The sequence below is a fragment of the Paramormyrops kingsleyae genome, chromosome 20, assembly GCF_048594095.1.
Source record: "Paramormyrops kingsleyae isolate MSU_618 chromosome 20, PKINGS_0.4, whole genome shotgun sequence".
Taxonomy (NCBI): domain Eukaryota; kingdom Metazoa; phylum Chordata; class Actinopteri; order Osteoglossiformes; family Mormyridae; genus Paramormyrops; species Paramormyrops kingsleyae.
In genome coordinates this window covers 14775706-14792007 of record NC_132816.1, presented here as the reverse complement: position 1 = coordinate 14792007, position 16302 = coordinate 14775706, and the positions used below count along the sequence as shown (strand labels likewise).

The 16302-nt window shown below is 40.0% G+C and overlaps 1 protein-coding gene across 2 annotated transcripts in view; it reads left to right on the top strand.

Moving 5' to 3' along the window:
* pcdh15b (protocadherin-related 15b) overlaps window positions 1–16302 on the top strand; it is a 155563-nt gene that overhangs the window by 78059 nt on the left and 61202 nt on the right. For both annotated transcript variants that reach the window (XM_023830939.2, XM_072703571.1), the window contains 6 exons: window positions 1510–1716; window positions 4213–4347; window positions 8997–9146; window positions 9829–10022; window positions 11404–11536; window positions 11980–12059. In XM_023830939.2, the coding sequence (XP_023686707.2) occupies window positions 1510–1716; window positions 4213–4347; window positions 8997–9146; window positions 9829–10022; window positions 11404–11536; window positions 11980–12059 (899 nt within the window). The remainder of the gene's footprint in view (window positions 1–1509; window positions 1717–4212; window positions 4348–8996; window positions 9147–9828; window positions 10023–11403; window positions 11537–11979; window positions 12060–16302) is intronic.

The following is a 16302-nucleotide window of genomic DNA, read 5'->3' as shown; positions in this document are numbered from 1 at the left end:
GAACCTGCAGAGTGCTCCGTGTGTGAGATGTGCCTTTTGAGGAGGGCTACTCGCATGCTGCAATGCAGTCCTGTTGTCCATTCCCCACATACTATAAATCCCAAGCCTTTTGTTTATTTTTCGGGGAGCAACTGCATTTGTTTGTTGATTGTAAATTTGCTTCATCTATGTGTAGAACAGAATGTGGTTAGTTATTTTTAAACTGTAATTATACGTTAGCACTTCAACCAACTATTCTGATCTAATTCCAGAGGAAATTAAAAATAACTATATTCCGGACCAGCTTTAATCAAAAATGACGTGGTGCCAAATCAATTTGTATCCAGCTATGGCCACACGTTCATACAGAGAAACTCCTTGTAATTAGAAGGATCATAGTTCCTGTGAGATAAGGTTTAATTGGTATAGCCTCCCTGTTATTAGAGATATCAGCACTCAGTGGTAACGAAGGTGTGACTTCTATATGGTGATTTTCAGGCTTGTCAAAAATAAATGAGTAAGTGAGTTATTCTTCCTGCTGAATTTTTATCCTCAGCAAACTTTTGTGAGATCAAAGCGATGAGTAGGCCACACCTACAGTTCAACTTCTGTTCTGAGTTATAGTTAGGAGTAGCTACCTCTCCATGTTTACTATCAAGGCAATATTTTTATGAGATTTGGGCCCGTTTTTATTTACGTCAGGTCACTAATCTTATTTTGCTCAGTAAAATCATTTTGTGATAGTGTTAGTGGACTGAGCATGCTCTGTGTTGGAAAAAGGTGCACATTGGATATACTGATATTGGTGTCTACCACTTGGTGAGGTCATGTTTCTGTTTGTCAAGCTGCATACATTTTTAAGGTGGTAAAAACACTCAAAATTACTATGAAATGCTTCAAATAGCAATTCCTGATTTTTCATGTTTAACAAGTTTTTTTCACTGTCTCTCCATACCCGTTAATGTTACCCAGGAGTGTCCTTAGAGATTTTGGGCCCCACAAAAGAATATCATATTGGGCCCCCAACCCAGGCCAATCATATTATGTTTAAATTTTTTGAAGGCCCCTGTCACTTAGGGGCTTTTAGAATTGTCCTAACTTCCCCATTCCCTATGCAGTACCCCTGATGTTACTTGCTCAGTCAGGACAATGGCAGAATAGTACCTGGAAGGTTCCATATTTCGGAACCCCTTAACTCGGATCAGTGCTAGATTACTTCTTTTTATTTTTAGCAAATTATACTTATCTAAATAGTTTTCTGCTAAAGTCAACTTTGACAGCACATATGCAGCCTTAACAAATATTGTCCAACCATTGCAGGAGAAATGGATCGCTACTAATTATGTGATGCATCTTAATTAAAAAGTGCTTAAAATCTCGGAAAGGTCTCACAAATAATACATTTCTCTTCAGCATAAATTATTTGTGAATAAACATTGTATTTGCCAGTGTAATGGTTGAATCATCCTTTTGCACGATGTTGTTGATCGGCAGTTTTTAAACATGAGAAATATTTCATTTTATTCGTAGGCAGAACAGGATAACGGGCACCCCCTCCCAGCGTTCGCTAATTTACACATAGAAGTCCTCGACGAGAATAACCAAGCGCCTTACTTTGAAGCGTCCACTTATCAGGGCTTCATCTTGGAGTCGGCACCTGTGGGAGCCACTGTCTCCAACAGCAGCAGTCTAACATCACCACTCCGAATTATTGCCCTGGACAACGATATTGAGGAGGTAAGACTGAAACAGCTGAATCTATTGTGCGTAATCGTTCATTGCGTGTCCATGTTTCAGAAGGATTTTAATTCATTGTTCACGGACCTCGCTCCTGGAATTTATTTGTGAACAATACTTGGCATTATTTTTGTCGTCTTGCAAATTGCAAAACTGACTTTACTAATGGTAAAAAATAAATCAGTAACTGAGTCATATCGAAGATACATTTGTACAATATATATATTGCCCTCGGTTTTATGTAACATCTCATTAATTGATAGCTATGTTGTATCTTGTGTCTCCTTGTTTTAGCTTAAGCCTAACGCCACACCTGTACGTATTAAGTGCTCTTATAAGTGCCTTGCACCTAAATTTTTAATGATTGCTTGCAGTGTTGTGGTGTAATTCTTTTGATTTGATTATGCTTTTATTGCATGCTAGTTCTTTCACCAGTGAATTTCTGTTTACCAGGCTTGCTTATGTTCCTTTATGAATTATCATGGGTTTGAATTCACTGTAGGAGTTTACGCTATAATCGGTTCACTAAAATACACTGAAATTATGAAATACTACATTGGTATTTTTTAGCAGATAAATTATTGATGCTTTTTCCTAGATTGTTATTCATGTTCTCTTTTATTTTTTGTCCGACCGTGGTTCATACAGAGTAGTTCTGATGTGTGTATCAGAACTTATGCAAAAATCCAGAATGTCATGAATCTGAAATTACATACCACATTTTAAAAGGAGCAGTGAGAACAGAGAGACGCTTTATAGATCCACATGACCTGGGCACGGTGCACAGAACAACGTGCTTTATGAAACGCATAAAGCACTTACCATTTCAGCATTTAAAGAGGCAACATAGTGCAGAAAATAATTATTTTGACGATATAAAAATGCTAGCGTGGATGGCATTAAATGCACCAGGGCCAGGGCGGCACTCAGGACCTGGTTGATTTTACTAGGCCCAAGGATGAGCAGGTTATTAATGAAGGACAGGGGAAGTCAATCAGCACAAATGGTTCTAGTTACCCAGCATTACCTCAGCTAAATGTGTACTTAGCAAAAAAGTAGTGCACTTCAGTAAGTTGACTGATAAAGTTAAAGATATTTGCATCAATTATTATATCCGCGGTGCTTTATCATTCTGTTGAATCTGGTAGACTTAAAATGAGCTAGACAGAGACTTCTGTTCTGTTCTTTAGCATTTGAATACATAGATATACAAACATTCAGTTAGTCATACAATTACTGTGTCTGAATTCAGAGGCTGCATCCTGCTAAGGCTGCGCTCGAAGGCCGAATGCATGACAGCGCTGAGAGACGGCCATCCCATTTCAGAGTCTCTTTAACACGCAGTCTAGAAATGCGTCCCTCCTCTTGCTGAGCCATGAGGGATGCACCCGATGAATCCTTCACAGCCCAACATATCCCAGGGTTCATTGCGCAGAGGTAAAGTGGGCGTGTCCCAGGTATGTGATAGGAGCGGCCCTTCGTGACTCCAGGGTAAGGGCGTGGACAGCTGCTGATGCAAATAGGAGATTATCCAAGGGCCACACTGTCCCATCTTACATTGCGGTGTGTGAAGGCTGCGCCTTCGGAGACCTTGTACTTCAAAGGATGCAGCTCCTGTATTTGTATCCAGCCTTTATGTCACAGACTTAAATCTCAGATGAAACTGAATGCAAATATATTTGTCTATATGTACGCCTTTTGCTAACTGTTAATAATAAGTAATTATAAATTACCCTATTTGGTCAGACAAAAAGAGCTTTTAAGGGTCCCCTAATGGTTTAAGTGTGTCCAGTTAATTTTAGAAACTGTATGACTGCAGACTTAGTTTCTCTGTATGAACGTGTGGCCATAGCTGGATATGTTTCTGCTCATATTAATGTAGCACTGCTGGTTATTATTCTGATGCGTGATAGCATACTGCCTCATATGTCACCTGCTGATCCAATTTAAATAGCATAACTGCAATATAAACGTCATCATAAAAGAAAGCGGTTAATATAATTCATTAGACATTTGTGTAATAACATAATTATAATACATATTTTCATAAACTTCAAGTTAATTTTTCAGCTGTTTACTTCAAGAGGTGCTATGCCCTATCCGGTTTTTGTGGTCTTTTGTCTTTATTCCAAATTCAGAATAATATGCTATTATCTCACGGATAAGTGAAACAATTATCACCTAATCAATTATAATTAGGTGGTGTGCTGCGTGATTTCTGACAATGATTTGTTTGCTGCAGTAGTTTGCTGTGTAGTGCTGTAATTTCCATTCGCAGAGATACGCTTCCCTTCTTGTCTGATAAGGGATTCTGTAATCAGTTGCTATCAGACAATTAATGCATCCTTGATGTGGATGATTTTCCTGTGTTTTGTGAAGGATTACTGCGTGCTGTACGGTGTGATACCTCTCCAATGCGGCGCAACGTTTTCGCCTGTAACTGCACGGAGGGAAAGTGAAAGTGAAACTAGTATTCAATGTAACATTCTGTTTTAGACCAAAGACCCAATGGTGCAGATATCCTTGGACGACTACACCACAGTCTTCTCGGTGACCCCATCTGGATTAATGCGGTACCTGAAGCTGCTGACACCTGTAGATCGTGAAGTACAGCAGAACTACACCTTTAGGGTAAGGCCCCTTTTTATGTAGGTGTTTAGAATCACAGCCAGTGAAACCAGTGTTTTTATATTTTTGATGTATAGGAAATGCCTTCTGACATGGGTCTTACTTTGGTCTTATTTTCATTAGGGTCTTTGTGGTCGACACATGTGCTGTGTGTGTATATGTTTGTGTGTGTCCCTGTGTATGTATGTGTCTGTGTGGGTTATGTATTATATTATATATACAAAAATATGATAAACACCTTTTCTTTTGAAGTTGAAGGGACCATTTCTTAGGTTCCCACAAGGGGAAACTCAGTTTTATAAAAATCTGCAATTAAAGGAATCTAAAAATGGGAAAAGTCTTGCATTTCATTTGGTTACTTGTGGTTAATGTTAGGGCTGGGTGGGGATTAAGAGTGTCATTGTCAGGATTGGGGTTACGGCCATAGAAATAATGTAGAGTCCCCACAAAGACGTGTGTGTGCGTGTATGTGTGTGTGCATGCGCGCATTGACAAGGTGACGAATCAGAGGTTAAAAGTACTAGGTTTCTCACTGAGTTTTTCAAGAAGAGAAAGAAATGAATGTTGGACTGTTTGCAAAAACATTAAATTGAGGGAAATGATAAATGGGGCATTTTAATTAAATGAAATACGGCAGCCTGGCCTCTGTCTCCTCCCGTTTCCTGTGTGATCACGCAAAGGTGCAGGTGCGAGGACAGCCCCATCAGGGTGATACCCATCACTACCTCAGTGCATCTGGGGCACGATTGGCCACCGGGACCTATGCCGTCTTTTCATCCTATCAATAATTGTTATCTAAGAAGCTCAAATTGCATTTTAGATGTTTCTCATTATTTATTGTAATTAAATACAGCTAAATCAGTTGCTTGTGTTCCCAAAACTTTGGTAGGCTAGACCCTTATAACTGGATATTACCGGATAATTAAACAGTTCATACTCTACTTTGAAGAATATACAGAAAATGTTTAGCATCCCACTTTAAGGCCACTCAGCAAATACAGTAACGAAAAAGGCTTCCCAATATGCTGGAGGGCACACCCTAGCACCCGAAACTAATGAATTGCTCCAGTAAAATATCCAGCTGTGGAAATGGCTAAAAATTCATAGTCACTTTGGATAAAAAAACCTTGAGTCAGCCAAATATCATATTATAACCACAGGGTAGATTTATATTTGTGCCTGTAATTAAGGGTGGGCAGTTTTAACCTTTCCCTAATCAATGTTTTATGAGGCTTACCTCATGAGGCTACATTTAAGCCGTTAACATTAAATAATATCACTAGGTGCCAATCGTAAAATAATTATTGCTAATTTTAAAGGTGCAACATGTGTAACTACCAACTGCTAATTTCTATTGACTTGTTAAATAAGTCCCCTCAGCGTTCTCAGTAGCTTCAAATTATACCGATACATATCATGTCCCCCATCTTAAATGCTATTTGAACGTCTGCTCATTTAATTTTGTCTTCATACAGGATTGATATTCTAATTAATATTCTGATCTGCAATTCCCTAAAAGTAATACCCTGGCGGAACATTTCAAAATGCTTGGATGAAAATAATTTGATGTAATGTATTCTTTTGAAAGGGACTCTTCACTCAGCTTCTCATATTGAGGGAGAGAATTAAGTTTCTGTTCTTTGGAGACTCCTTAATGTCAGTGCTTGCTTTTGTTTACCATCCTCAAGGAGCTTTAAGCATTTTTCCCACCAGCTAGAGTGGAAGAGCGGAACATGGCCCGTCTCTGGAGCATTCTGTTATACGCTGTTGTTAATCTCAACGTTTGTTGTGTTTGATGATGCATGACACGGTGGCACTTGTGCCCCAGACGTCGCATCGCCCCTTGGGCAGATGCACTTGTTCACGAGGAGGAATGTCGATGAATTTCTCGTGCGCTCCACCCACAAATACTCCTAACATTTTTCATCCTCAGATTAGAAGATCTTAGCCATCATCGTACGAAAAGCCCAGGCATAAATTCACCTGTGGACCCTGGTCTTTTTTTTTATGCAGTTGGTGTTGTTTTTTTGGATTTATTTGCAGTTGTAAAATCAGTGAAGTTCATTACACTGGGTTGTGTCATAATGGTGTGAGAACTGAAGCTGTTTCTCACCACACAATGCAAATACGTTTCTGTTCCTTCCAGCCCCGACTCTGGGGACCAAGCCTGGAGGACTTATCATTCTGAGCACTGTGCATCTGTCCCACCTCACGAATCCTCAGTCAGAGATTGATTAAAACACTGAGATGAGCCACAGTTGCAGCCGAAGGCCTTTTAGAAAAAAATGTCATTCCTGTAGTGCGGTGTGCATCTCCAGAATACACCCCAGCACTGAACTGAATGACTGCATCCCTAATGCCACTACTTCAAAATAATCCTTTGTAAATAGTTTACGTTAAATAAAAACGTCTGTAAGCATGTGTTTATGCATGTGTTCTGCTAGGGGAATTGTGTTGTTGATTTAGACCGTAAGCCCAATCAGTTTTTCCACTATTAAAGCCTTGTTAATTTACTGTTAAATAAGCTAACCGTTGTCTTGGACAAGCTAGTTGTTTTGGGTGTATAACTAGAAATTCTCAATGGGTCATTCACACTTCTGTTCAGCTATCAGATCAGTATTTAAACCAGAGAATTGCCCTAATATCAGTCAACAACAGCTATAATCTGCTAATCAGGCTATTCATTTTGGTCGACTCTAAAAAGCTACCCGATAGGGCTGTCCCGCAACTGATTTGACAATGCCTGATTAAAACTTGACACTTTTTGCAACTTAATAGGACCGGGATCTACCGTTGAAATCATGAAAGCACTGGAAAGAACATTTTATGAAACAAACATGACAGATTGTCCTTGTCACCAAATTATGTTCCAAATAAAATTGTTCCCCTTTCTTTGTGATCCGCTGACACGACATTTGGAGAAGATAACAAAGGATGATGGTGTAGTTGATTATTTTTTCCTTGCGTGCTCTTGGATGTTTTGTCTGGTGTAAGACAAAAAGAATCGATAAAGCACTCTTTTGAAGTTGATAGGTCACCACAGTGCTTGTTTACCGGTCAAAAGGATCATCTACATCAAGGTTTCTCAACCCAGTCCTCGGGGACCACCAGACGGTCCACGTTTTTGCTCTCTCCCAATTGGCAGGGAATTGGGAGAGAGCAAAAATATGGACCGTCTGGTGGTCCCCGAGGACCGGGTTGAGAAACCCTGATCTACATGGCTGTGAAACCTTGACCTTATCTCGAACCACCACCTTGGCTTGTTCTGTCTCTTCCTGATGGTACAATTCCACTTTACTCAAAAACAATCTGCCTTCCATGGGGAAGATCTAGCCCTCGAATTGCAGAGCAGAAAACTAGACTTTAACTCTGCTTCCTGTTGGAGACTCCATGTGCCTGTAGATTAAGACTGAAATGCACGGTTGCTAAGCAGTGAGGAGTTTTAAAATGCTAAGTGAATTACTTGATTTTAACCCCTAACTGGTCTGTATCTTTGTCACCAGCATTGCATGTATATTCTAAAGCAGGAGAGTAGAAACCATGACAACGTGGATTTTTATATGTCGTTTGAAAACTCAGAACATTTAGTCTCTTTCCATTTTTCATTTTCCATTGAGTGTGCAATTTTCCTCCAGTTTTCACTGGACTTCAGCGGTCTACCTTTGTTTTTGTTCTCATCTGTATTCATTTTTACAGGTCATTGTATTTTATCCAAGCTCTGTCTAATGCTACTCATCCCTGGTCACTGATTTTCATTTGGTGGAAATACCCTCAGTACAATGCAAGGTTATGCACTCAAACTGACCCTCATGCAAGACTCTAACTTTCTTACCAGAAATTATTCATCAAGAGACTTTACTGAAGTGGCTGCCTAATGGAGAAACCTTCCAGGTGTTTTGTGTGTTGATGAGGACAGGTCTGATAATGCTGAGGAAAGGTGATGTGGCACTCGGTGATCTCCAGTAGGTGCCCGGGATGAGAACGATATGAAGTCGATATGAGGTTGCTGCAGACTTTGAGAGGAAAAGAATGTAAGGGAACAGAGTAGATAAGAACAGCGTGTGAGCTCTTCAAAGTTATAAATAAATATTGTAGTGGTATTTCAGGAAATTATGTCCTTCATTTAAATACGCCATGTGTCTCCTGAAGGGGGTTTGAAATGGGCTTCCGGAAACTTTTGGCATTTTCCCTTTTTTACGCTGTCTCTAACTAATTTGTTCCCCTCTTCTATGTCTAATACCTGAAATCAAAGAACACATTTTACAACTTCAGATTTTTCACTTTTTATCATCTGTATCTGTTAGTCTGCGTTCTTATTTTAGATTAAAATTAGAAAATGTGTGTGGGTTTTGTGTATGTGTGTGTGACTATCAGTGCTAGAAGCCTTGCACTCAGTAATGCATTTTTTTGGTTCCAATGGCATAAAAATATATATACACTTTGATCTTAAGTTGTGCAAGGGCTTTTCTGCAGGGCGCACTCATGGTTATAGTACTTTCACACTGACAATACAGAACTTGCTGAAACAGTTTTATTTGAAAGTGTTACTACAGGCTAGAAAAGGTCCTGAAATCTCTTTAGCTACCTACCTTTTTTTTTTTATTAGTTTGGCCTGTGAACTTGTGAATCTTGCGCCTCCTTTTCCCAAAAAGATGATCGCCTCTGACGGAGTCCAGGAGAGCGCACCTGTGATCGTTAATATCCTGGTGATCGATGCCAACGATAACGCGCCGACGTTCCCAAACATCTCCTACAGCGTCGACATTTACACCGACATGCTATCGGGGGATGCCGTCCTTCGGGTAATCAGTACCTCTCGCTTTTCTCGCAAACAGGCCGCCTGCTTCGAGTACTATAGTAGTGGCATCATCACCTAATTTGGGAGTGAATTACTGTAGTACTGACTGCAACAACCTTGAGCTGTACTTTCAAAGGTTTTCACTAGAAAGCATTAGATTTGGGGAGACTCTGGCTTATAACTATTTCATAATCAGAACATAATCCATAGCTTAGAGTAACTGAGTAATAAATGCTACTGCAAATACTTTGATTTAATTTGTTTCTTATACCAGACATACCTGTTCATAGTTCAAGCATTTGCCTCAGTGGAATGTGCTCTCGTGAAATGAGATGCTTTTTATAATAAACGTAGCAGTAGTTTTAGCAGGTATGAAGGAAACGTTTAAATTTTGGATTATGGGATCATCTTGAAATAATAAGCTTCTAAGTTGAGCCATACTTTTCCTTATTGGTGAGTTGTGGTATGGCAACTTTGTATCAGTGATGGCAATTATTGTCAAGTTAATGTGCTGTCTGACTATAGATGGGATTTCTGTGATTTTATTTGCCATTTTGAATGTTGTTAAACGGGTCATATGGTCCTATTTTTCATCACATGGCAGATTTAAAATGGAATAGACTGTCTGTATTTTTAGAAATCTGCACATTATGCAGTTTTGAAGGGTCACACTGCCTTCTCTTCAGCTGACAGCACTGGATGCAGATGAGGGTCTCAATGGGCTGGTAACCTACGAGATCCTGGCAGGTGCCCAGGGAGACTTCACCATCGATAACCGCTCCGGGCTCATCTCCGTGGCGCCTGGTGTCAGCCTGATCGTGGGCCGCTCCTACGCGCTGACCGTCAAGGCCACGGACAGTGCCCCTGTGTTGCAGAGGAGGTAGGTCTGTTTGGACTGAGCAGGTTCTGATTGGCTTTTAAGACTTTGCTGGGCCAATCGCTTTACATTTTATGTAAACAGAAGTTGTTTCATCAAAAAGATACTGTTATGATAGGTGCATTTTCCTTGGAAAAAGTCCCATATGCAGAGAACAGCAGTCACTATTACTATAGTGAAAATTAATTCGTAAGATGTGTATAGTATATTGGATGGTAGGAATAACGTTGATATCTACCTACCTACCTACCTACCTACAGTGCCAGTCAAAAGTCTGAACACACCGACTGAAACTTATTTGTTTTTCAACAAGATAATGACCTTAAGCACACCTCGAGGTTATGTAGTAAGTATTACCTTGTGAACAAGGAAAGGGATGTAGTGATGGGAATGATGGCCAGGCCCCCACAATCCCCCCGATCTTAACCCTGTAGAGCTGGTTTGGGGTGAGTTGGATCGAAGAGTAAGAGCAGGTAGCCAGCTTGTGCCCAGAACTTATTAAAAACCACTTCAGGCCTGTTGGAGAAGCATTCCAGGTGGCTACATCTGGAAGCTGGTTGAAAGAATGCCAAGAGTCAAGAATGTTGTCATCTAAGCAAAAAGGGGCTGTTTTGAAGAGTGCAAAATTTGAAAAGAACTTGAGATGTTGAACACTCTTGGCCGTTGCAATATTCGATATGTATTGCTTCATTGTCTTGAGGCCTTTTACTGTAAGGTAAACAATATGGATAAAATCAAACAAATGCATTGAAAGCAGGTGTGTCCAGAATTTTGACTGGTATTATATCTATCTGTAGATTATCTGTGTATTATTATTTTTGTCATTTTCTAATGGCATCGCCTTTGTGCCTTCATTAAAAAACTATATTGCTCATCAAAGATATAATACTGAATGTATCCTGCCATATTGCAAGAAATTAACGGATATAAAGAAGGAAAACATTAAAACTTACGTCCTGAAAAACAATCTGAGCATCATGTAAGCACTCCCAAGCACGGGCGCAAATTATGGGGGTGGATGGGAGGGGTTATAGCCCCCCTAATAATCAGAACCAGTCAATACAATCCCCTCCTCCCAAATAATTATATTGTAATGATAAATGGGTGGGCATCTCACCACCCTCCCCCCCCCCCCTCTTCAATCCTGCGTTACGCCCTTGCTCCCTAGTATATTTCCTTCTGGGTTTACAGTAAACAGAAACTACGAGAAGAGAGCAATCATTGTTTAAAATTTCATTTGATGAAGATGGGTTCAGATCGAGCCATAAACAGGAAATGGGCCTGATTTAGCACATGGCATTCACAGTGAAGTATGTAGTGACTGGTAATTCCCTGTGGTTGTTTGAGGCACCACTTCAGCAAACCCCACTGTGATTCCTTCCAGGAGCTCTATCACCACAGTCTACATCGAAGTCCTGCCCCCCAACAACCAGAGTCCCCCACGCTTCCCCCTGTTCACGTACAACATGGAGGTCAGCGAGGCCATGAGGATCGGGGCCATCCTGCTCAATCTGCAGGTGGGCAGGTTCCACCCTCCTCCTCCCATCCTCCTAACACAAACCAAACCTGACACCAAGTCAGAGTCACCTAGACCCAAATGTGAGCTCACACTATCCACTTACTGTAACATTCGAATAAGTCATTTGTGGGAGAATGAAGGTAGACTTGGTACAATTCTGTATGGCGATGCAATTAGTAGAGTACCTTCAGGCCTGTACTGGATAAACAGTTAGGGGATGGATGGATGGATGGATGGAACTGAGTACTGTTAAGCAAAATATATTAAGAATTATAGAAGATATAGAAAAACAATGGCCCCTTAGGGTTTATTTGAATTTCAGGAAAACCCCAATTAAATGAAAAGTATTGCTTCTCCTGAAGGAAACTACTGTAAAATGAACACTACACCAGCTATATAAGAACATCTTCAGAATCTTGCAAAATCTTCTATATTTTCTAGGCAACAGATCGAGAAAAGGATCCTATTACATACAAAATCCAAACCGGGGATCCGCAGAACGTCTTCAACCTCTCTGAAACGTAAGCTTATTTCAGCACTGTATGTTTCCTTGTCCTGTTCATCCATACCTCTGAATAAGAAAATTGATCCTAACTACAAAATTAAAGGATGTTTTGGAAACAAAATCCCATATTTTCTTAAAATCAAAATGCAATTCCGAAGTCAGGTTTCTTCCTAATATTTAGCAATAATTGATTAATGGTTTTATCATTATCAGTAATTATGTTTCAAGCATGATTCCCATGAAGGTCTGTCATGACTCTACAGGTAATTCTAGACTCAACATGCTAATCAGGGATTCAAAATGTTCTTCATCTATTCTGATTCCAAATTTGCATCATTTATCCCATGCTGCTCACTGAAATTGCATATTAACGTTTTAACACTTTGCTTTTTTATTACAAGTAAAGGCCCTTCAGGTTTAAAACTTGACAGTTCTTGTCATTACCCTCTATATCAGCCCAATTCCTCATTGAGCATGAAGGCCAGTTTTATTTTTTTAGCTTTACATTTTTTGTGTGTTGGTTGCTCTTTCTGGCAGATTATAATGTGTCCTCAGATTGCCAATATTGCTTCCAATTTACTTTCCCATTGACTTCCAGAAGCATCAGATGGCATATTAGTCAGTGCTTGTTTTTGAAAATATGTTACATTTAGAGAAGCAAAACATTCATTTTACTATGTCACTAAAATGGGAAATAAAAATGGTCTGTATCAAAAAGAGAATGTTTGGTAACACTTTACTTAAAGCACTCATGTATAATGCATTATAGATCCTTTATAATGCATAATAATGCATTCATAAATATCAACATGGCTATAAATATTTATAAAAAGGCATACTACATTATAGTGATGTTTATAATGCACTATAAATACCTTCATAATGCATTATAATGGCTTATACTGACATTTTTAATGCATTATGATAGTATCTATAGTGCATCTATAATACATTATGGTGACTGCTTTAAGTAAAATGTTAGCCAATGTTTTTAAAGCAACCTGACATCTATTTATTTTCCAACTGTTACAGATTTAATCCTGTGAAAGCAAAAGGGGATTTTTGCTAGGTTTTTTTGTATATAAGACTAATAAGCAATAAATGAAACAAGTAACGCTGCGTTTGTGTGTATATATATGGCTGGCAGTAGGTAGAGGAAAATTTGGGTAGTTTTTTGCACTTCCACCATGATTGATCACCAGCTCGATGCCCATAAGTAACCCGGTTAATGAATCCCAGCTGGGCCTGATTGGAGTAATTGCTTGTTAGCATTTTATGGGGTAAGTTCAGTGTATTCAGGTGGAGTCTTAGAGGGCAAAGCGAGGCTTGGATTTTTCCACATAGGTAGCGCTTTTTTCGGGGCTTGCTGTAGTCCTTTGTGTCTTGGCGAATTGCCTTTCTTAAGAGGTCTTTGTCTTCTTTCCAGTATTAAAGTCCATCTGTTCTCCTAACCCCGACGCCCTCTGCCTTTGTCTCCTCATTTGGTTCATTTACACCTACAGTATGCCTCACGTCCTGCCACAGTGTGTCCGTAAGGCAAAGCAATTGTGTTTTAGCGCCATTTCATTGTCACACTTCTCTCTAATATAGACTGCAGCGGGGAATAAATATGGCATAAATATAGTAAATATTTCTTTCAGCTGTTTGTTATATCAGATTACCGAAGCATAAGGACTCTATAAAGGAGCATAATGGCTCTGATGTGATTATGGGAGATGCTGTTCAGAAGTTCAGGGCAATGAAACGTTCCTTGCAGAACCCCCTGAAAGTCCAGCCTCAGTAGTTTTCAGTGGAGACTCTCCCAAGCCCGATAACGAAAATCACGATTAACCGCCGCCATTTCAGGAACCCAATAAAACATTAATACGTGAGTTCTGTTATTTCCCCTTCAATAAGCAGGAAGGTAAAGATGGTGCATTTGATTGAACAGCAGGTGCTGCCAATAATCCTGTTCCTGCTTCCTGGTTCATCTGCTGCCTTTCGCCTTTCTTCATTTTATTGGGGGGGGGGGGGAATAAAAACCAGTTACAAATGGAATGGAAATAGAAGACACGGAGTAACACTCTGTGAAAGCCTCACACGTTCCCATGGCTGATTTCATGGTGCTCCATAATCTTTATGTTGTTGGCAAATTCACGAACCAGTTTGTTTTACCTTTCTCCCAGTACAAAAATGTATTTCTGCTTAAATCTGGTCATATAATTATGAACTAATAGAAGCTGCCATCCTAATGACTAATAGGTGTAAACTGTATGTGAAGGCATAGAAAAGGTGCTTCTTGTCACTGTCGTTAACTTTAGCTTCTCATGGCACATTAGGAGCAAGAACCTGCTCTGTAGAGCATAATGGTCCCTCCCTCATAAGCCTCTACTCAGATGCTGACCTAAGCTGTGAGCATCTCCATACTTTGCTGCTGGATTTACCTTCTAGCAGGGCTTTCTGCTCATGCCCTCCAGCATATTTAGGAAACCATTGAAGGCCTCGTCTTTGCCACTCCGAAGAATTCGTGTTTCATCATTCCCGGTCTCTGCAGTCTGCCAGCTGCCGCCCACATCAAGTTCAGACGTCGGCACTGGCATCCAGGCATTCAAAGGAACAGCTCCGGCTAACACTACGAAGTTCAACGGATTTTGAAGATCATCATGGTCTCCTGGTTGCAGGACCAGGCCCGCGACCCCCCCAGTTGCGCCAGGAGCACTGGAACACTGACTGACCCTGTGCTGTGACCCGCAAGCTTCACACTCACCTCGATATGTGTGTGTTTGTCACATGGAGAGCAGGAAGGGACAGGCAAAAAGACAATTTCCCCACAAAGATGAATAAAGTATTGATATTCTATTATGTTCTGTTCTATTCTATTCTAGAAACAAGTTTACCCTTTTTATTCTGCAATCCTTGGCACGTTGTTTAACAATGTACCCTGTGTGGGACTTGGCATTACACTCAGCGTGCCCTGTGCAACAGTTACGGGATCATTAGAATTTGGATGAATGGATGGATGGATGGATGGATGGGCATTGTTTTGCAGGCATCACTTTAAACTTCAACATTTCCTATAGTTAACAAACAGCTCTTACATTATCTCCTGTGCCACTTTAAGTGCTCCAGATTTTGATTGCCTTCTTGAAAAACTGAGGCTCCTGTAATTGCACGGCATTCCTGTTGGTCTGGAATTTCACTTGGCCGTTCGAGCTCACAGAAAGCCTTGCTCTTAATTCATTGTTTGATTTCCTGGAATTTTTCGGATCATCATCTTGCCGCAGTACCTATTTTCGGTTCAGCTTTAACTTTCAGATGAAGAGCGTGACGCTTCCCTCCTGGGTAATACTGCTGCGACTCCTCGTTCCCGCGATAATGGCGAGTCATTCAGGAGCACAGGGTGAAAATCGCTCTCAAACAATGACACTCCCACCACCAGGCTTAATAGCTGGGATAAGGTAAATTTGATGATAGACTGTGCTAGGCTTTTGGCAGACATTTTTAGAAGGGGCTAATATTACCCTTCAAAGAACATTTTTCCAGAAGTCTGCAGAATCAGCTTAAGTTCACAAATAACCATATAAATAAGCGGAAAGTTCATTTTATTTATTTATATTTTGCAGTAAAACTTTGCTCTCTACCCCATCTCACTCTTCTAGCCCAGCCCACGAGTAACATTGCTATTCAGCAAGTATTGTAATGTTAGGGTATAAATATGGCCAACAGGTATAATGTTGGGGTCCAGCAGATCGTTAGATGTAATTCTAGTGTTCTTTTGGGCGTTCTTTTGGACTTATGTAGCCGCTTCTTCAGTCCATTTTGAAGGATAGGCTCATAGAGATACAATCCCTTCCACAGAGTGATGACCACTTGCAATATGTTTGCAAAGTAAACTATAAAACCTTAAATTTAAAACACATTTTCAAACTTTGAAGCAGCATCTTTTGTGTGTGTGCTATTGACCAGTTAGTTGCGAAACTTATCCAGAAGCACTTAAAAGTGTAGTGCTTATCTGTTTTATTATATGCACTTGGGGTGCCATTAATGTAAGGTCACTTTAGATAAAAATGGCGACTGAATTTATAAAGGTAGATGTAACATAAATGCCATGTTCATGCAATTTCTGCCACAAAAGATTGAGTCCTAAGCAGCTGAAATTACACTGTTTTTTTTTTTTGTAATACACACTTGCAGCTACTTTTTCAGTAATAATTGATACTTTTTATCGATCCCTGTGGGGAAATTCTCTTTTCGCCTCCTCCATCTTTCTCTCTGAAGGT